Source organism: Athene noctua, chromosome 3 (genome assembly GCF_965140245.1).
Source record: "Athene noctua chromosome 3, bAthNoc1.hap1.1, whole genome shotgun sequence".
Classification (NCBI taxonomy): domain Eukaryota; kingdom Metazoa; phylum Chordata; class Aves; order Strigiformes; family Strigidae; genus Athene; species Athene noctua.
The window spans coordinates 23,585,145-23,607,380 of record NC_134039.1 but is presented as its reverse complement, the minus strand read 5'-3'; the positions used below and the strand labels follow the sequence as shown (position 1 = coordinate 23,607,380).

Here is a 22,236-nt window from a genome sequence, read left to right as displayed (position 1 = left end):
TTGAAACCATTTTCTGGTTAGTTGAGGACTTTTTTGCCTTTTTTTTTTTCCCCCTGATGCCCGACTGTGGGAGATAAGACGTTCAGTTACTGAAATGGGATATGTGTTGTGGGAAAAACAGAAAAGAAAAAAAAAAAGGTTTAGCGACAAAAGATCAAGGATGCATAGAAAACTGAGAAGCTTTCTTCTTCCATGTGATCTCCGTCTCTAGACTATTTACGTTGAGATTGTGTGGGCTAATCTACAGTACAAAACTAATGCAAAATTCCCAACTATACTGGAGAAACAGGACACTTGGATAACCACTTCCAAGCTGAGAAAGACACTTTCCTTTCTGATAAAGCACTTGGACACCAGTTGTAACTTCAGGGCTGTATAGATCTTGAGCCATGATCATTCTTGCTTATTGGTAGTGAAGTGCAATACTTGTTTGGGGTTTTTTGTGAGGTAGCAAGAAAATTTCCCCTTGGGCACATGGGCTGGGCCTTTGTAACTACACTTCTTAGATATTTAGAAAAGATTTATTAGATATGGCTAAAGTAGCATGTCCCATACACACCAATTGCCTATGGTTGCAGATGGGACTTCAGATCCTCTTCTAACTGTTAATCTCCCGTGCTTCTATAATTTATTCAGATTCAATAATTTAATTATCTATGGCTAAAAGGCTCAGATGAACAACTGAGGTTCATATCCTTCTCTGCATGTTGCAGTGTACGAACATGTGTGCTGAATCACTATTTTTCCCTGACAGGAAGAATCTGGCTCTCTGTGTCACACATCTATGGCTCTCCTTCATTGTGCTGTGTAAGCTAGTACCTTCTGTAGCTCCAAAAGGCAAGTCTGGGTGCTAATTCATCACACACTGTATTACTTGGGTACAAGTATCTCACTAGATAGGAAATATAAGTTTCTAGCAATTAATGATTGCACAGACTTTGTTGTTGTTACCTTTCAGTTCTCTCAATAATGTTCTTTCTAGGAACAAGCCTAATCCCTCCCTGAATAGGGATAAAAATCCAGTTCACATTGGGTTCTTTACAAATCCTATACTGGGCCAAATGTCGCCTTCTTAAAGCTCTTGTGTATTTTGCAGAAGTTGTGAACTTACATCTGAGAGCAGAATTTGACCCACATTATTCTGAAGTGTATATTAACTCTCCCACACTCAAAAATAAATCAAGACGAGAATCTCTCAAGCACAATGAGCCTAAAATATAAACCATACTGCTCACAACAGGGAGACCAGGAATTCAACTTCAGTCATATGGTTCTCTCTTCCTCCCTCCAACTTGCATCAATAAAAAGAAGAGGGCAGAAGGCTCATTAAATCCCAGGATGTGGCTGCATAGTGCCCAGTTAGAGTGCAAGCCAACAGGAGCCACAAAAGGTGTGCACATTCCATCTTTCAAAACACCAGAGTTGAAACATGCAGTGGTACATCTCATTCCCACTCTCTTCACTTTGAAATTAATTTCTTCCAAGTTGGATGCTTGTCTCCTCTAGCCCCTAACCCAAATTCTTCCTTGCACAAGCTTGGGAGCAACCACTCCTATTTACACTGTGATGCAACCCCGTTGCCACCTGTCAATCAGAGCTCCATTTGTCTCCAGAAGGGTGAATAAAGAGGAGGGGGAAGGAAAAAAGTGGGAGGACCTCTGCATTGATCAAAAATGTTTGGGGCCGAAAGGAGGGGGAGAGAAAGAGGGAGAGAGAGATGGAGATAGATTAGAGGGTAACAAAACTAAAGAGGAAGATAAACAGAGCCAAAAAGAAAAATGTCCTTTGTTCATTTAAATGGCTTTCTGCTCCCAAGCCCTCTGCATGACTAATACCATGCTGTGGTGTGTAAACCTCTTGAGCACATAACACAAACAAAGCATAACTTGGCCTGAACAAACAAAGGCCTAAGCAACAGTGATTGAATTCATCTTAAAACAACAAATCAATTCTTCCCTATTAATGCCCTAAATACCAGCGTAGGAGCACTGTCCTGTTGTAATAAACAGCCATGTGTTCAATTACTGTCTGTTTTCCCAACTACTGCTCTCTCCAGTAATTACACCATGCAATGCATTCTACATTGACATTATATTAATGTGCTGGGAGGAGAGATCTTAAATACAAATTAAATCAAGGTTAAACATCTCAGAATGCTTTACCAAGTCACATAAATGCTAACAGGGCATTCTTCAGCAGAAATCACAGACCGATTTTTCTCTTCATTCACTTTTCACTTTCATCCCCTGGCTAAATAAATAAATTAGAGCACATGCTTGAAAGAACTCGATTGCTCCAAAGACTGCCACCTCTCCCAAGCTCTCTAAATGTCCGCTTCACCTGTACAAGATCACTGCTCAGTAAGGAGCATTTCATAAGTATCAGCTTACGTCACATCAGCTAAACAGCAACAACAAAAACTGTTCAACAGCAGACAGGTGACAACAAAAGGAGGCAAGAAAAACAAAAGCAGAAAACTTTCTGGACTGAGACAAGTGTAGGAGAATAGAAGTTTAAGAAAAGGTTTCTTACCTCTTTGCAGAACCGTCAAACAACTTCTATTGACTACTGAATAGCACACAGCAAACAGACCAAACAAAAGATATGATGAAAGACATATTTACTTGTACAGAGCTCCTTCCCCCCACCTCAACCTTTCTTTCCATTTCATATACACCCACACTGCACCGTTTGCATTGTGTTGTTAAATAACCAATAGCAACCTAGATGAAACAGTGGAAGGGTTTCTGTGATGCTGTCAAGCACCAGACAGATGCTTGGCAGTGTCAATATGGTTCTCTACATTTGGGTTGTGCCAAGGTTTGTAATCAAAAATAGGAATAATAATAATAATACTCAGAGAGAAAGATGGCAACAAATTAGTGCACAGATGTGAAATAAATTTTTAAATCAATGGACCATCATCCTACCTGCAGGGTTTTACTTCAGTGATTTGAACTGTTACAGAATCAGATAAATAAAGCTTTGCTTTATGCCTGTATACTGGATTGCAAGAATTTTAATAGAAAGCAAAATCAAATCCTGGGGGTGTAGTGACTGCAGATTTCTAGGCCTTCTAGAACAGACTCCCAGGTTTCTACTGCAAAGACATGCCAAGTATGTCTAACATATGAAGTATGATAAACTTCTAAAATATGTTTCAAAATAAAATGCCCTAGGTGCCGCAAAACTTTTATGACTGAGGCTTCGAAGACACATAAATTTTCACATTTGGACAAAACAAATTTTTAAACCTTTTCTGACTAAAATATAACACTTTACCCTCAAAACTACAGCGCACAACATTCAGATAGATTTAAGCATCTTTATAACAACTGTTCATTTGTCCTCCTCAGGTCATTAGATATAAAATCACCTCTGAAACCTCTCAGCGTTTTGAAGCTCATTTTTGTTTGACTAGTTTGAATTCTTTCATTTCAGCTGCCAAACCAAGTCAGGGGAAAAGCTGTTTCCACCTGACCCAAAATGTTTTATTTAATCCTAATTGAAATGTTTTCATTTCTCTTTCAGATTAATCATCTTAAACATCTAAAAACAAAAAATATCATTTCCAGTGAAACATTTTGTCTAAAAATGTTGAGCGTTCCAAATTTTCTACTATTATTGGCTAAAATCAACTTGCTGTATTGCTAAATGGTCGTTAGTTACTATTTAACAGGTTTTTGGGTGTGCCCCCCACCAACTCTCCTTTACTCTGTTTTGAATGCTTTTTAAAATTTATACATTACAGTATAGAAATCACATACATATAGCATGTTTTCTCCTGAAGCAATGCAGAAAGCACAATACAATTAAACTGTATGAGAAGAAAAGATGATGAAAAGAGTTCTATCTTCCCAGTACAGCCTATTTACAACAGAGGAGATGTATACAGTTGTGTATAACTGGCAGCGTTCACACCACCTTAAAAATATCAACATTAAACAGACATGTAACTAATAAAAGTAAGCAACAGCTTCAAACTTAAGAGTGTTTTTACAAGGCTACTTCATTAGCTAAACAAGTGGGAGTTGCTGCAAATGTTGCTCCTTGCCATACTAGAGGCTTTCCCTTGCTTCTGGTAAACAGAAGACACAAGACAGCCTTGTGAATAGCTCATGGCACAGACTGAGATCTAAAGCTAATCAGACAGGATGATAGGTCATCTTAATCAGCTTCAAAAAGCCAATCCACATGCTCGTCCCAGCTCCTCGCCTCTTCTTCCCTGATCGCTCTCTCGCTCATTTGGCCATGTTTTCCCCTTCCCCCTCCACTTACTTCCCGCAAATGGTGCTGTTAAGAAAGAACACGGGGAGCCCTTCAGGTCTCAGCATTCTGGGCGCAGGTGGTGGGGAAAACTTTGAAGTGAGCTCTCCACTAACTCTAGAGCTGGCCGTGCCTCCTCCATAAGCAGCTCTTATTAAAAAAAAGACCAAGTATCCACTAGAACAAAACCAAGCAGGCCTATTTAATTAGGGCAAATGCTTGATACCCACTTCTTCATGTTAAACCACACAGTCACACAAGCCTGGGAGGTCTGATTAATTTTAATATGCACGGTCGTGACAAGCGCCTCAGGGGTAAGAGAGAGAGGGGGAAAAAAAATCCCACAAACCCTGCTAGCTCGACAAATAGGTTTCAGCTAAATGCTGTGTATGTTGCCCAGATTAAGATGTTACTATTCAGCAAGGGCTTGAACCTTTAATATGAGGGACAAGAGGACTGAGAAACAGGTGGCTCACTCTTCACTCTTGAATAAATGACATCCCCAAAAGCTGTGGCACATAAGCATACAGAAGGAGCTGGCACACTCCCTTATGCATATTTGTATATTACCAGTCTGGGTCAGAGATTTCTCCAGCAGTGATCCAAGGACTGAAATGAAGCTCAGAAAGCTTTTCTGGGGGAGAGGTAAATAAAAAAAAGAGAGCAAAAAATTAAGGCAGACTGCAAACTGATCTAGCTGGAATACACTGGGGGCAACAGGCACATCAAAATGATGTGGGACTGAGTGGCAGCAAGCTTTAAAAACCCCTATTGAACTTAATCATGGCTACTGAAGAGCCTGGTTACCTGGGGAATTAGAGGCAGACAGAAGCCCAAATAATTATTTTGGTCTTGGTGAACCACTTACATGCTGCATTGCAGAAGATGGGAAGTGAGAGATCAAACATTTTGCTTTGGCTGCTGCTTGTCCAATATTATGGCGTGTATGTACCCTGGAAGGAAAATTTAATTATGGAGATCCATCAGAGAAGACTTTAATGCTAAAACAGGGAGGGAGAGAGGGAATGCATCTTCTCTCCAAAAGCAGAAGTTTCCTGAATCTCACTTGACCATAAATGCTTTCTTCTATATTTAAGATGCTGTATCAGCACCTCAGATGCCTTTATCAAAAGAGAAAAGAAAAATCCAAAAGCTACAAACCTTTGAGGATGTAAGCAAGACAGACTTGGAAAGGAATCTAAGCAATTTCTGAAAACATCCATTGAAATAAACCGTGACTATCGGGCTAAACTATTAGGAAGGAAAACACTTAAAAACCGAAGGTGACAAATGAATAAACTTCACTTTGAGCACGTAAGAGCTGGCAGGACTTCAAACTATGCTACCTCTGTTCTAGAGTTAAAGCACTTGTTAATACAGGTTTAAGCCACTGCAGCATTTAACAGTGCTTTCTCTTCACATAGGGCTGTTTCATAAACTTCATATTTTATATTTTTAAATTATTTTTTATTATTATCAGCAATATGCAAATGCACATTTCCATATGACAGAGTCTTTGAAAGAAGTGCACAGAAGTTTGATGCTGGCTTGCTCCACAAGAGACACATTTTCTGGTGGCAGACTGCATAGATGAACATGGAACCACAATGTACTTGAAGCATCCTTCCACAGCAGCAGGAGTGTATGAACAAAACTTGAAAGTACTCAAATGCAAAGTATCCTTGTTTGTCCTTCAGTAGAACAGCATTACAAAGCCTCTTCAACACATACTTTGTCAAAGGGACAGTGAAGCACCAAATAAAAGAAATTCAAACCTCAACCAATTAGAGTATCCTTAGGCTTTTCACAAATCTGTTCACTTTATTTCTTCCCATCTCATCAGATGTGATTTAAAAACACGAGTCTGCATTTCAAAGGCCTCCTTTCTTGTGCCCATTAATGGCCTGCTTTGGAATTTATAGCTTAAGAAGAGGGAGACCTCTTGATTTCTATACAAGATATGTTGATTAAAAGTTTGATAATATTAGGAGATATTCTGGGATCTTATTTCATCTAGAGAGCCTGGATTCAATATGGTTTGCTTATAGACTACAAAACCGCTTAAACAACAGTCATTTAAATTACCACAAGAACAGGTGTTGTGATTTATAATGTAAACTTAAACATCAAACACAAATAGCCTTTGGGGGATGTTCAGAAGACAAGAATCGTGCCCAAGAGGCCTTTCTCATCCCTTTCTTTCTGACAAAGTAATTACTTATAGTACAGCATACTATAATACATGAGGCTCTAGTATTCACATGTTAAAGTCCTGCAAACATATGTATTACCTGCTAACTAAACACCTGAGATTAACTGTTCCTGCTCAGAAGACCTAAGGACTAGTGGAATAAAATTTTGAAATAGAAACAACATTAAACGCTATACATACACAATTCTTCTGAGTGCGTGTTTATATATATTTATGTCTGAATATATATAGCTAATCCATGCACTTCATATATAAGGATATCCATGTACATGCATTCATACAAAATTCGAAGTATTCATTTAAACAGACAAACAGAATTGAGTTTCAGAGGTCCTCATTAAAGAAGGATGAGCCATGCAGATGAATGAGTATACCCACATATGCACACGCTCATATAAACCGTATCTGTGGTCAGGTAGATGCCCATATGACTCCTTCTATCCAGAATTCCTAAAATTCTGTACAGTAACATAGATCTGGCCTCAGAAGATATAGTACGGAAGTTTTAAAGATAAACAGACAGATACATAACATGTTATAAACATATACTGCCAAAATGGAACAAGGAGATTGATTCTTAATTAAAAGTTTGGAGATGTAAAGAGCTGGTGAGTAGTCTGGCTTATTCTAAAAATATGAGAGCATTTACTTGTTTGCCTATTTTTCTCCCAGAAGTCAAGCCATGCACAGATTTCAGAGATTTAATTTTCCACAAGCACAAGCCATAAATTAAAATACAGCAATCCAATTCCATTAATAGTGCAAGAAAAAGCTAAGTGGCTGCTTTAGTCTTTGCTTTCATGAACTTGTGTCAAGCTCGGTGACTTCAAAGAGATTTCCATTTCATTTCTACAAATGAAGAGAACAGACAGACAGAGTCTCTGCCATCCTCTGATGCCTTAAGAAAACAGAAGAAAAACATCCCTGTATCTCATTCGCCTAATGATTTTAGCTGCAAAAGGAATCCCATGGTTGGCAGACGACCCTCAGGGCAAGGGCTTGAGGTCTGTCACAGTATATAAGGCTTCTCCAAACCCACTCCATTATCTTCATTATTGTATACCAGGAATAAAAGGGGACTGACTCCTCTTCTGAAGTTCAAGTTAGAAAGGACAGAATGTTTCATGTAAAATAACACTGTGTGACTTCAGTAATAGGTTTATGCCTTTGGGGGCCTAATACTAAAGCTCCATATGCGGATTTTTGCTGAATTTGAAAGAAGAAAAACGAGCACTGTATTAGGAGTAAGTAAAATTCCGCAAGTTTTACACTGACTGAAACACTCCACGCCTCTGTGTCAGCATGCCTCATTGTCAGTCACATACTTGCATACAGCAAGAGTAAAATGGCAGGTTTGGGCAGGGCGAGGGGGGAAGAGCATGGGGCTTTAGAGCTAAGTATAAACCCCTACAAAAAACAAAACCATGCACATATGCAAGGAGGAAAAGGAAGCGATAAGCTTTTGGAAAGTTCTTAGGAATGAGTAGGTAGCATGGTTTCCTACAGGGGACATTAGCAAGGGCACACATAAATCAACATGGAAACCATTTATATGAACAGTGATGCTTCCCTTGTCAGCTCACATGTGGGTACATGTATGTGCCTACATATATGCATACATACATCTGTGCATTCATGCACTCTGAGCAGTATGTTTCATAACACTGTAAAAATCCTTGTCCTTTACTGAAAAAATGTACTAAGTATTAACTCTTACTTTCTAACACACGTAATGTAAGAAAAACATTTACCTTATACCAATAAAGTTTCTTAAAAAGTCAGACTTGTTATAAATATTTTGTAATGTCTCACTTGTCCTCAAAACCCATTCAGGAAAAGAGATGTCCTTTTCCTGACTGATATGAGGTTTGGATTAAGACCTAAAGTTGTCTACCCAGCCTTTCTCTTTTTTCTGTTTTTGAAGAAACAGGCCATTTGAAAGAATGCTTCATGAGCACATTTCCCACAGTAATTCAGAAGACAATTTCAAACAATAAAACTGAAGCAAACATAGACCATTGTACAAGTTAAATAATATAAAAACTTTTGAGTACACAGAGAAATGGGAATCTGTCTTATATCTGGTCTTTGAAAGATTCACAGGAAATTGATTTAATTAAAACTGAGCTACTGGTGCAAATGTTTTGCTTTCTTCCCAAAGAGATGTTGACATAATGCAGCAAAGTTTAACCAAGATTCTTGGTCTTCTTCTACAAAGCTTCACAAACTAGCAATACTAAAAATTATTACTGAAAAACACAGTCATCATGCATTGTTGAATTGTTACCTACATCTACTACCAGAGATTCCTACTTGTAACTTAACTTATACATGGAGAAATTCATTAATATGCTAATTAACTGACTAGCAACCAGGGATGACTGACAACTTTACTTTTGCACTGCATGATGAAGACATGACAATAAGTAGATTTTCTGCTGGAATTCAAACAGAGAATACATTGTGCTTGCAGTAGTACATACTTCTTTTAGGGAAAGAGACTCATACTGGTGGAGGATCTCTATGAACAGTCTTGCCATCTGCACCCAGAAATATATATTTTTTAATTAGCCACTCTAAAAACAATCATGTTGGCTGAAGGGAAGGGGGAGGGAGACTTGTCAAAATGATGTATTTGTCCCTCAGCACCTTTCAATGCTCTTATGCAAGTCTAATTTTCCTCCTAGACAGCTCACCTCTCTGGCCTCTTTTTGTTTCATGTCCCATTTCCCATTCTCTTCTAACTTCTGAACTTTTGTTAGTTTGCTTTTAAGGAGAAAGGAGAAAAAAAACCCAACAACCTTTTCCTATTCATTTTTTCCTGGATGAGGAGTAAGCAGACATATGAATATGGCACCCTCATAATGACTTAACTAGGGCTTAATGAAATTTTCATCACAACCTGCTGTTCATTTTAATGGCCTTTGAAAGACAATAGAACAATGGCTAGAGGGAAGAAAAGATTTTCTGTTGCATGCATTTGCAAAGCCCAACATTCAGTTGCTCCCCCTCCTTTTTCTCCCAATGTCTTCACAAAGCTGTAGATCTTTTGTTTGCACTGTATATTTTCATTTTAGTAGAGCTGAGATAATGCACAGGCTCTGTAACCATTCTCATGTCTATCTGTGGCCTTTCCTTAATGGAGTCTGTGCAGCTTGTACAACCTCATTCTCAAGAGTGTTTACATATTGCCCAGAACCTCCTGTTCTTTCCTCTCTTATATAAATATCTGGTTGCTTCCCCCCCACCCCATACCATACACAAGAAAGAGCTTTTCATTCAAAGGCACAAGGTGGGTCATGGCACTGACCATTAAGTCAAGTAAATGCAAAATAAAATGCTATGATTATACGTAATATTCAAAAAAATGCTTAGACAAAGAATTTGTTTCCCAGCAGGCCCTTACTATGTGCTCCAATCAAGAAGGGAAGATTAATTTACAATCCTGTCATGCTCACGTGACAGTGTGGCTGTGTTTGCATCCATATTTTCACTCCAGTATGCAGGTTGTCCTAAAATTTTCTTGTAGGTGTTATCAATTCATGCTTCAGCACTGAGGGCCATACTTTTAAACATCTAAATATATTTCTACAACAAGATAGGTGGGTGTAAATGAATATGAAGTCTTAGGGAATAAGGCTGAGCATGTTCACACACCATCAATTGTCTCAGTCCCCTGGAAGTCTAGCTGTAAATATGCACGCTGGATACCTATGGAGAATATAGTGGGAATTTCATATTCCAGTCAGGGGTTTGACTGCCCCAAACAGGCAGGAATGGAAAATCTTACTTAAAGGAAAGCTGTTCTGTGGCTTCTCAGAGGCAAGATGTTCAGTCTTAGTCTCAGGCTACAGAGCACAAGTGGCATCATTGACTGGACTACATTCTCAAAAAGAAACTGATTCTCCAGAGATGATAAATATATGCCAAGGTTGAAACTTGCTGGCCAGACATAATGCAGAGAAAGCCTGTACTGTGTCTATTTGTATAGTACCTGCACTACAGATAAATAGGGGATGACATGATAGGACATGCTCCAGACAAAATTTTTAATGAATTCCAAATTTAACTTCTTATTTTTCAAATAATGGCATGCCTACTAGATAATTTCACAAAAACATTGACATTGCCGATAACACTGCATTTTACTCTAGAAATGGGAGAGGGGGGAGTAGTGGTGTAAATGACCTCCAGGCTATTAAAATTAGTGTTCATTGTACCCACATTGAGAAGGTTGCTGTGTGTATTGCAATGTGCCAAAAAGACCCTTATGTCAGACAAAGGCTCTCATTTGGGAAAAGCTAAAAGTGTTAGCTATAATGGGATATTGCTGAAATTTATCTCTAACACAGACAAGAGCTATGGGTTCTTTACTTCAATTTTGCTAGGAAGAAAAAGCAAATGGAGCAGAAAATGGTAAGATTAAAAAGTATATGTATCCAAAGAATCTGGAGAAAAGAAAACAAAACAGAATATTTTGGCCAGTTTCCCATGCCTTACCTTCTGGCTCATTTTTGATGAGCTCTTCCATTTTTCTTTGCTTAAGGGTGTCTACCACATCTGCTAGGCTCCCTTTGCGCCTTTCAGGGGTTCCCAGGGCTGCACTGGACAATGACTCTCCGCTCTGACGCCCACCTTCTTCTGCCTTCAAGGGTGAGGTAGATGAGTTGTGTGGGGCAAATGAAGACATGACTTTATTGCCATCAACTTCCTGAAAGGGGAGAAAACTGAGATGAAACATTTCTTTCTTTTCTTAAAGAAGAAAAAAATAAAGACGTAAAGAAAGAACAATCCTTTGTTCTTTGAGTTCATCGCTGTTTGTTCTTCTGTTGAAACCTTTAAAAAGGCATGCAATGCTTCAAAAGAACCCAGCACAAAGCCCATACATAAAGCATAAACCAAGATTACAAGATGAAGTGAACAAAGATCAGCGTGCAAGAGAGAAACATAAAATACAATTTTTCCCTAGTTGAGAAGAAGTGTTATACTGATAGGTTTCCTAAGAAAATGGTATTGATTACCTTTAATTGTTTGTTCTTTTACAGCTTTCTTTCAAAAAAATCTTCAATTTTTACAAGGACCATTAATTTACTGGCTTTATAAAGTACTTAATGCTGTGATGGCTAGTTGTTGTAAGAAATTAAATAGTAACCAAACACTAAATATCCTTTGCCATATGACTTATTTTAACTCACAGTTCAAGTAGTTCTCCCATCTATAAAGGACAAAGCAATTGTTTTCTGTTTTCTAATTCTCCTTCTATTCTCCTCTTCCATCTCACACCTTCATTTCTTGTAGAGACAATTTTTTTCACAAAGGTGGCCCTAATGACTTTCACTGGTGGCAAAACTTTGTGACTTCCTGGAACATACAGACAATCCTCCCCATGTGAAAGTCCTACACATTCATTTTAACAGAAAACAAAACTGGTTCCAGCATCTTCAAACTTGCCTTCATTAATGTGAGAGCCTTCTCCTCCACACCTCCTCCAACATAAAGCAATGCTCTCCGCATATATTCCTTTCCCCTTTTATGTCTCTTTCATACCCTACCCTTCTGTACACATCTCTGAAACCCTTTTTTTCCTCTGCTAACATATGTCACCTATACCTTGCAAAACTTAGGTCAATGTCTCCAAACAAAGCTTGCTGCAGAGTACATAGACTGCATAATCTAATGCTGCAAAGATGAACAGTTTTTATTTTGATCAGATTCTCCAGAGGTTATTTTTTTCCTTTTTCATTATCCAATTTCCTTATGTTTTTGTATTCTAGGTGTTTAATGAATACTATTTCTAAAGAAGTCACTGGTCCATCTTGTGATCTCAGTTACAGACTTGGTTGAAAACATCTTAATTTTTAAATTGTTTACACTTTATAGGGTATGAAAGCAACACAGATACTGTTCTTAGTGATTTGTGTTACAATTTTATCACTTTTGAATAATTTTTTGTGTCTCTGGTTTAATAAACCCCAATATTTCAGCAAAAAATGTGTAATTTTGTAAATAGAACATAAATTGCTAAAAGTTATCTCAATAAAATTTGAATGAAGCAACATGGAAGCTATGAAGTAAAGAATGTATGTGTTTTCATGGACTACTTTGTTTTGGCAAAGAGATTACCTCTGGTTAAGGAAACTTCTAGCGCAAACAGTTTTGAGCAGCTTGAATGTGTTATACTAGTTGAATAAATTCCCTAAGAGAATCGGATTTAACTGAGATTACAATCTGGGCCATCATATGCCCCAAAAGCCAAACCCAGTGATGTTAATGAGGGACTTTCTGCTGACGTCAGTGAGCTTTTGACCAAGTCCTAAAAAATTTTCTGACTCTAGACAACAGAAATGCTCCTTTTTTTTTTTCCCTTGCAACTCCCTCCATTTTTGTTCTGCACTTGCAAAATTACTAGCTGCTAACAGTGGATTTAAAAAACGAGTTGGAGCTGAATATAATTTTTTTCACATATATAGACTTGAATAAACTGTGTTTTAACACTGACCTAGATGAGCAAAATAGTTAGTTTCACCATCAGTTCAGATTTTATCTAACATTCAAACCCAAACATTCAAACCCAAAATTTCCAAGTGGCAATTCTTTTCCTACAGACAAGGCCAGAAGAAGAGATACATTGAAAGCTGCTTTCTCATTCACACTTAGAAGCCATATAAGCCAAATACCATCCTTAGTTACAGTTCTTAAATCCACGTATACCATCAATTATGTGTAGGAACAGTATAATTCCTAATTTTAATAGGAACTACTTTTGTGGTTTTATTCCAAAGTAGGTCCCAAAGACACTCACTTGTGTTTATGTGTATGTCACACACTGGTCACAAAGTACTTGCAACAGCTGCCTAAACCTCAGGAATCACCACTGATGTTTCCATGTACATTTTGGGTACATGCAAGTGTTTTTATAGGTACAAATATATTCTGGGTATAAACCAAGTTTGTAAGAAGAAGCATAAGAATACAAGGATTGAATGGTCTGTAAAATAACGTGATTTTCAAAATCACAAATTGCTTGGCATTCCAATGTAACACAAAAGTATTTTCAAAACTACTAAAATCTCCCTGCCTCTCTTTCTGGGGAAAAGGAATCGTGGGGAGGAGAGAACAAGAGAAGAGTTTGTGGGTAAAGCATGAAAGGACTCTGGATACTCAGTTCTTAGTTCTTTCAAATGTTCTGTGTTACCATGGAAAAAGTCACTTTTGTTACTGCATTTCAGTTTCCTACCATCTAAAATAGGCACAAAAGAAGTAATTTCTCATATTATAAAGGTCTTGGAATGATAAACTCATTAATAACATGGAGACGTCCTGCTACTACAATGTTAGCTAAAAGCATTTATATAGTATCACAGTTAAGAAGACTTCATAGCTGGACAAAAAAGGAAAGGGAATGTTCTACACTTTTTTTTTTTTTTAAAAGATAAATTATATATTAACATACACATCTAAGTAATCATCCCCAAAACAAAATGTTTCCTTAGACTCCTTGTTAGGTGTTCATGTATGCAGTGTTTGCATATCACATACATGGGCTATTTATATACTTGTGGGGTTTAAGACACACTCAACTTAATCAAAACACATATACAGTAAGGGAACAGCTGCAATCACTTCTCAGTGGGCTAAATTACAGTACACCAGTGAATTATTCATTCAAAAAATCTGTAGCAATCACACATTCACTGCGTGATTTGCAATCTAAGAGGAAACCTCTCCTTTCCATACCAACAGATGACTGCATACATCAGCTACTGCTGTTGATGAGAGTTCAACATGTATCCTCTAGCACACCAGCTCAAGAATCTGTCTTCCCCACTTGTCCATGATCTTTTTATTCTGTCATTCAGAACAACAACCTGAAATGCTCGACTGTTATCTTGGCTTTTGCTTTATGACCCTCTGTTTTATTTTGCTCTTTCTTATGCCATTACTCAGGAATGTGAAGAAAAATTGTCAATGATTCTGGATTTTTACTTTTACCACATAAAAAGAAAGGATACTTCCACATAAAACCTACTCACATCAATGGTTGTATAAAGCTAATAAACTTTCAGCAAGAAAAATCCTCTGATATTATATATGAGAATTTAACTATCCCCCTGAAAACACTCAGAGAAATCTTTAATAGCAAGAAAGATACATCAGCAACAGTTTAAAATTAATCCACTGAGAAGAAAGTTCCCTTCCAACAAGTGAGATTTAGCAGGTTCTTTTTTGAAAGGACAAATTCATGTGACTTTTTCCAGTTAACTAAGAGAAAAGCAACAACACTGAAGAGTGGTATTCAAGAACCTAAATTTCTACTACTGACATTTTAAAATCAAGTCCATCGAGCCAAACACAAGACCTAGCAGTCACCAAAACAGTGGAAAAGCAGACACTCCTTTACCAGAGAACTGTAGCTCTCAACTGGGCAACCATTTCCCTGTTCAAGTTTGATTACATTCCTGCCTCTGGCACTGTCAGTCCTGGTAGGCTTTAAGCAGTTAGAAGCTGCTTCATGGATGGGGCTCTATTGTTCATTTGCCTTGTGAATTGCTCTGCTAATGTGTGCTGGCACAGTTTCATGGAACTCTGAGCTGGGATTGTACTCACCAACACCTGAGGCTGCTGCTTCTTGCTTTTCCCACTTCAAAAAGGCAGACAAGGACCTACACAGATCTTGCTGAATCAGACACCCTAGGCCCTTCTTTCCCCCCTCGAAGAGCAGCAACAGAAAACAGGACTGGCCCACGTTTAGCGTCGTCTTCTGTTCCAAGCTAGAATCCACAGGAAGACTTGTTCATTTACAAGAAAGTTGCCTCTATACTGACAAGCAGCTTTCCACCCATGGAGGAAATACCTCTTCCAAGGTTTAATGATAAAACAGGCTTCTGCCCTTTCAGGATGAGGTCAATAATCTTCCTTTGTTAATCTTGGGCAAGCTTTACTTAATCTAGCCCCCTTGTCACCTTTGTGATTGACAGGAAAAGTCATGTCACTGGACAATGGACTTATCCTCACTGAGCAATACCTTTTTTACAGGTTACACAATGTTACCCTTGCTCTCATAAAAAGTGCAAACATTGTGTGGTTAAAAGAAACTATCCACAGAAACTGTATCTTTCAAATTGTCTCTCTCCATTACCAGGGTCTAACCAAGGCCTATTTCAGTTTTACAGAGGGACAGTGAAATGCTTAATGAAAACAAACAAGTGGTGTATATATATCTTGGTGAGATTTCCAAAATATTTCTTAGTGCTCTAAATAGATCTCATCTTCTCCTTCCTCATATAGAGATGCACATTATTCCTATCTGTAATTAAACTCAAGACACAAAACTCTGTTTCTGAGACATAAAAATTTTGTCCCAAACCAACCAGCAATCGAAGACGAAGAAAACTCAGAACTAAGTCTGAAACTGTTAATTACCACCATATGGTATGCAAGGAGTCTGCATCTGCAGCAAAAAATTTATGAGAATCAAGCTTCTGGCTTTGCAGACAAAAACACCTGGAATAAAATACCTGTGTCTTTAAAACAAGCACTGATATCGTCTGATTTTAAGAAAGCGGTGATCTTAAAAGCAACCTAACAGGTTCTTTTTTCAAAGCTGGAATTTTGCCCATACTCCGCTCTTTTAAAAATTGGAAAAAAGACACAAAACCAAATTTTTTGCTCTGCTTTCTACATTACACATATAGGCCTTTCTATTTTATAGTCTCCATAGTGACCAGGAAGCATGTAATAGTATGACACTAGACATAATCAGAAAACAGAATACTTCACGCTTCTGAAGACAAATGATTCTTAAGAAGTTTAGTACTGTTTGCTATTTATTTTTATTTATTTTACCTAATAAACTTTTAGGGAATGAATATCTATGTTTAAGATTCAACAGCGTATCTACTTCAAGGGAAGATCTGAAAGCTATGAAAAACACACCCAACGGCCATAGGAGGTCCACCAGCAATTATAAGGAAAACCAGACTTGACATTTCCAATATTTTTTAAGGTTTGAAAGAAACAAACCACATACACAATATTCACAAAGCAAGAATGATCTTTTATTTTTTCTTAAGCTTCCATTTACAGTCTTTGCCCTTAATTAATGTAGTTAGCTTACTTTAGGAGCATAAGTGCCATCAACTTTCAATAGAATTAGTATCTTCAAATTACTTAAGTGATTTGAAAAATTCTCTCCTCCTACATTCTATGTCATAGGGGCTGTAGGACAGATATTACCATAAACCTATATGGTTTATGGTGGCTGTCAACCTTGCACCCCCAGGAAGATGAAATAGATATTCCACTAGGCTTCCCAATGGACACTGTTCTTTTTACACTTTTGAATTTCTTTGCTTCTATCTTACATTTAGATAGGTCTTTTGTCTATAGTTTCCTTCATGAAGCAAAGTTGTTCATCAGTGACGGAAAGGAATGATCCCAGGGAGATTTAAAAGAAACAGTGGAGGATACAGGAGAAAAAGGGCGAGTATGTAAAAGGGCATAGAAGGGAAAAGAAATGGAAGAGGATAAATATATCATTAGGAAGCAAGAACTGACAAGAACCCATAATCCAAGGGGAGATAACAGACAAAGGGTGTCATGTAAACAAACCTAGAAAGATGTACATCTACAGACTACGGTTCTGCAATTAGACTCATGAAAAACCAGCTATTCTTACACAGATTTTTTTTTTTTTCCCCCTAGGACTGTGGTCTTAGTGATGAGAAGGAACTGAAATGTAATGGAGAGCGAAGAAGTTGGTATATGGATCTGAATAGTCAGCTGAAGAGGTCATCATGGCAGAAAAGTAAGAATTTTACCTGAATTAGGTGAACTAAACCCAGTAAGTAGATATGTGCATTATTTTTCTTTTTATTCTGATTGTGCTACAGCCAAGTGAAATACGTTCAAGTCAAATATTGTTTTGACTTTGTTGAGACGATGTATGTGGGACTCCATGATCCATATTTTGGAAATATTACCAATTATCAAACTTACAGAATTCTGATCACATCTATCTAGCTCTCCCTTTAAAATGTTAATACTTTGCTTGGTACTGGAATTTACTTTTTCAAAAAAATTTTTGGCAATTATCACTATCTCTTGTCCTTCAGTTTGTATTTATTTGACATTAAGTGCTGTATCTAATTAATGACCTCTTTCTGATGAAGCCAAAGATATACTAGCAGAAGTTTCAAAGGGAAAACTATCAGGTATTTCCAGTGTTTGACATCTGTGAACTTTGTTGAAAATTATTTGAGGCTCAGAAAGAAGACCATCTGCTTTATGAACTCTGCTACATCAGACACTTTCTTTTCTTCTACCTTTTCCTCCATACGTAAAACTGAGACAGTAATAAATATTTCCTGAAACTTAGGGCACGTTATATAATTGATGTAAAAAGACTAGAGATTATTGGACAAAAGCCTTGTAGCAGTTGTATTTTCATTTTTATTGATGCAATAAAAACTCAGTTCTTGCATTACTCTGTGGTGCAATAGAGCCCAATCATCTGAACCCGGAAATTGGGAACTCTCTCGTATATCAAGCACCACCCCACAATATGTGACAATAACACTGAAATGTACTTTGATTTTTTCCAAATACCATAACACTCAGACTGCTGCCATAACTGCATGAGCAAGAGGAAATTTCAAGCATTTCCAAGGTTTGGAGATGAGTTATAAGAAACTGTTCAGTTGCACTCACACAAAAGGAATAAGTTATAATCCATTTTGCACTGATTTCTAACTTTATCCTCTGTGATTTACAGAACATAGCACATTTTTCAAGGATTTAAAGTATCTAAAGATAAAAAGGAGGTGCCTAGTGGGAGTTCTGAAAATGCACAATAATATATATATTCATTTAATTCCCACTGATTTCATTATAGGTCCCTGAAAATACAGGAGTTGGAACCAGCACAGTGTGACTGGCTGACTCTCTGTGCTTCTTCAACAGACGATTATCAGACGATCTATCTACAGTACAGAGCACAATCTGATAGCCGAGGCTTTAAGACAAACATTTCCTCTCCTCTGACTGTTCTGCATTCCAGCCCATCCCCAAACATGCAAAACAAGTTTAGTATTTCTTACTGTTTAATCCACCATTTCTACTTGATTACAACTCAAATAATTATATGCAAACTGTGGATCTGTTTGTAGTAAAAAATATATGAGAAAATGTTGAGTAAAATTTTAGAACCTTTTTATATTGATGCCTAACAGAGTTTTTTTAAATAATTTTCTTTTGTGCTACAGATTTTGATTTTATTTTTAGCCCACCTCTTTGTCCCATTTCTTGCAACGAAGTGTTCCCTCGTATATAAAAGTAAATTACAAATCTTTCTACAGAATACAGCTATTAAATATGGTAAAATAGTAATGACTGCTTTGTATTGGGTAAATGCGGCTATTTATATAATTCCCAACACCCATCCTCAGACCAAACTACTGCGTCTTTCTCCAGCAGAACTAATTTTAAGAATGAAATACAGGATTACATCTATTTGCTCTCAAAATGCTTAACAAACAAAACTGGCATTTTGAGAACTCCTAATACATTAGCTATAACTTGCGAAAACAAAGAACATGTTGTACTATAACAGCCTTGTTATCTTCATGCTAGTAATCGTCATGCTTAAAAATAATAAATAAAACTCTGCAAAAGCACTTTTAAGATTTTTATGATCTCTTCCCTGGGGGACTAAAGATCACCTTCAAAAACAAAAATTAAGACTACTTACCAAAACAGTTTGGTAGAGTCTCCAGCATACATTAAATCCTTCTAATAGTTTGGAAATCATGTGCTATAAAACAATTATCTTTGTAAAAATACAAGCTTACTAACCACATACAACTACTCTGGTTTTGTAAGTGTAATAAAACCTGCACTGAGTGTCAAAAACAGTTTAATCACCAGCTTTCTTACTATGAAACAAACCCATTGTACTAACTCCTTGAAAGGATGACAGAGGACAGGCTGAACAGAATTTAGTCATACAATAAAAGGAACGCCATAGGCTAGCAATAGCTCCAGGGCTGTTCCCAGCTACCTAGCTTTTACATTACTATTCACCATAGTTTTCAGATAGGAAAGGGATGTAAGATCACCTCATCTGTTCTCTGCTAGTCTACAAAAAAAAAATCATACTAGACAGACATACTTCACCTCATTGCTTTGGGTGGCTGAGAGGAGAATAAAGACAAGCCATGTAAGATTTGGTCAGAACTGCGTCCTCTGTGTTGAGATAATTTGAAAGATATCTTGTCTGGAGAGAACAACCCTCCAAACTGGGGAAAAGAAAAGATCCCACACTCATAAGGGCCTGTACTCATGTTCATACTAAGGCAGTATGAGTCTTCCAAGCACTTAAAGCAGGTATGTAATAAAATGGCACACTCAGCATTCTGGTGTGGTCCCAGTTGTTTCACTTAGGCCAGTAAAATGCCTCAAACAGACAGTGAGGTTTCCCATTCCCACTACAAATACTCTACATCGAAAAAAAAAACCCAAACAACCAAACCGTTGCTCTGGAACACTGCCTCATATTTGCTTCCATTCAGCCTAAAACTCTTCTTATACAGCTGCTTCTTCCAGCGCTATGTTAGAGCTCCTCTTCCATGTTAGAGCTTGTACCATCCACATCTTTTGGACACTTAACATATATTTACTTTGTTACTACTGGCTCATATTTAGCCTTTCCTCTTTCAGTCTTCCCTCACAGCTCCTACAACTCTTCAATCATTTGTTGCTTGCATCTGAAATCCCTCCAATTTGCTGATTTCTCTAATGTGGCCAGAATTGAACACATTATTTCACATGTAATCTTAACAGACTTATGAGAAGGACAATTACCTCCTTGTTACCACCTTTTTTGCTGCCTTGCTGCATGACAAGCTCATATCTGATTTGTTTTAATGCACATATTTTTCAGCATTACTGTTTTCCAAGTGCCTTACTCCCATTGATTATCTGTGTTTTGGATTACTTTATTCAGTCATATCAGTTTGCAATTTTACATTCAATTATTTCCTGCCATGCAGTCTCCCCTTTATTCCTTTGATATTGTGGTTCTGTTCTCCCCAGTGCACCACTGGCAACTTTAATGAGTATATTGCAATTCACTTGTTCAAACTTCTGTAACAACGCGTTTCTTTCTCCATATTTCTAAATGTTGCTACAGGCTCTCACTATCCTATGAATCCTGTACTAAAAACCAGACAGCTTGTATCAGGCAAAGAACTACCATAACCATATTCCTTTCCAACCATGTTTTCTTTTAGCCATCTCAGAATAACACAAGAGACAGATGTTGCTATATAACTAGGAGGCTCTGACAAGACAGGGTAAGCAAAAAGGTACTATAATGAAGGACACTTGGGTAGAGTACATTGCCCTAGGAATTTCCTCCTCATTTCTACTGAAGGAATTGCTCTGACAATCTCTGCCACTGTGGTTTTTCAAAGAAGGTACCTGTCTTTTTCTGACGTGCAATATATCTGCCTCTTTCTACTAGTTAAATAAAGTCATATGGCACAACATCATTCTACCTTTCCCTCAACACTCTTATTTTTCTTTTTTTATAGTTACTTTACCGGGAACATTCAAATGAGATGCATGAAACACTGTGTGAAGAAAACACCTTGCAATGCACACATACTTACAGACTGAATTCCACGCAAATTCCAACAATTAACTCGTTTGGAATTATTTGTTCTTTATACCTTTGAAGATCTCAGCCTGCACATTTAATATTGGGAACCTTGCATACATGAAGGGTAGGTGTGTGGCTAAATCCACTACACTTTTAAAATAATCTTGTTCTGCTTTATATATGTTGTATGTTGTTCATGAACCTTCTCATTTCACATCTATTTATCTACATTTACTGTGTATTTGTTCTCTTGCTTTTCAAAAGATTACAACTAGACTTACAGGATGATAACTGTCAAAATCATCTTTGCCTCCACAGAGATTAGTACCACTTTACTTCTTTTTCTGAAAGCAATCTTCTGGAAGTTCTTATTTTCTAGAAGGGCCAGAAAATATTACTTGATTAAAGTGGAATAGCTACTTGAAAAATAGCCCCATTGTCTCCACTGGAGTTAACTGTAGCATGATACTACATTTAGAATACAAATTTTTCAAAATGAATTATCTTGGTTCAGAAATATGTTTGTCATTCATTTGTCTTTGAAACACATTATCATCTAGAACATGGGACTCACAGATCTGCTTTTAACCAAGTCCTCTATTCTTTTATCCGCTTTTTATAGACATCTGTCTACTACTTACTCTTATACTTCTTAAGTAATGGCTACAGAAACAGCACTTTTTCCAAGCAGTAAGTTTTCATCCTTTTTAACAGTTACTAAAAGACCTATTTTTCCTCCAAAATTTATTTCACCTACTCTTTTCTTTATGTCTTTTATAACTTGATTTTCCTTCTATCAATGACTGTTCCACAAATTTAGTGAAACAGAATTTGAAATTCTGGTATAAACCAAAGTAGTTTTCTCAACTTTGGAGGAAAGACTGCACTGGAAATAATAATTAAATATATATATGTATATATTCTGTGTTTATCAACTGGGTTCTGCACCTCGGCCACAACCACCCCCCGGCAGCACTGTAGGCTTGGGGAGGAGTGGCTGGAGAGCTGCCAGTCAGAGAGGGACCTGGGGGGGTTGATTGACAGCCGGCTGAACAGGAGCCAGCAGTGTGCCCAGGTGGCCAAGCAGGCCAATGGCATC

At 37.4% G+C, this 22,236-nt stretch overlaps 1 protein-coding gene across 8 annotated transcripts in view; it reads right to left on the bottom strand.

Annotated features, from left to right (window-relative positions):
• The window catches only part of SOX5 (SRY-box transcription factor 5), a 295,645-nt gene that overhangs the window by 210,648 nt on the left and 62,761 nt on the right, over positions 1 to 22,236 (bottom strand). For 7 of the 8 annotated variants that reach the window (XM_074902275.1, XM_074902274.1, XM_074902276.1 and 4 more), the window contains one exon: positions 10,979 to 11,189. In XM_074902275.1, coding sequence (XP_074758376.1) covers positions 10,979 to 11,189 — 211 coding nt within the window. Of the gene's footprint in view, positions 1 to 10,978; positions 11,190 to 15,085; positions 15,255 to 22,236 lie in introns of those variants that run through there. The other variant, XM_074902280.1, reaches the window with a different exon arrangement.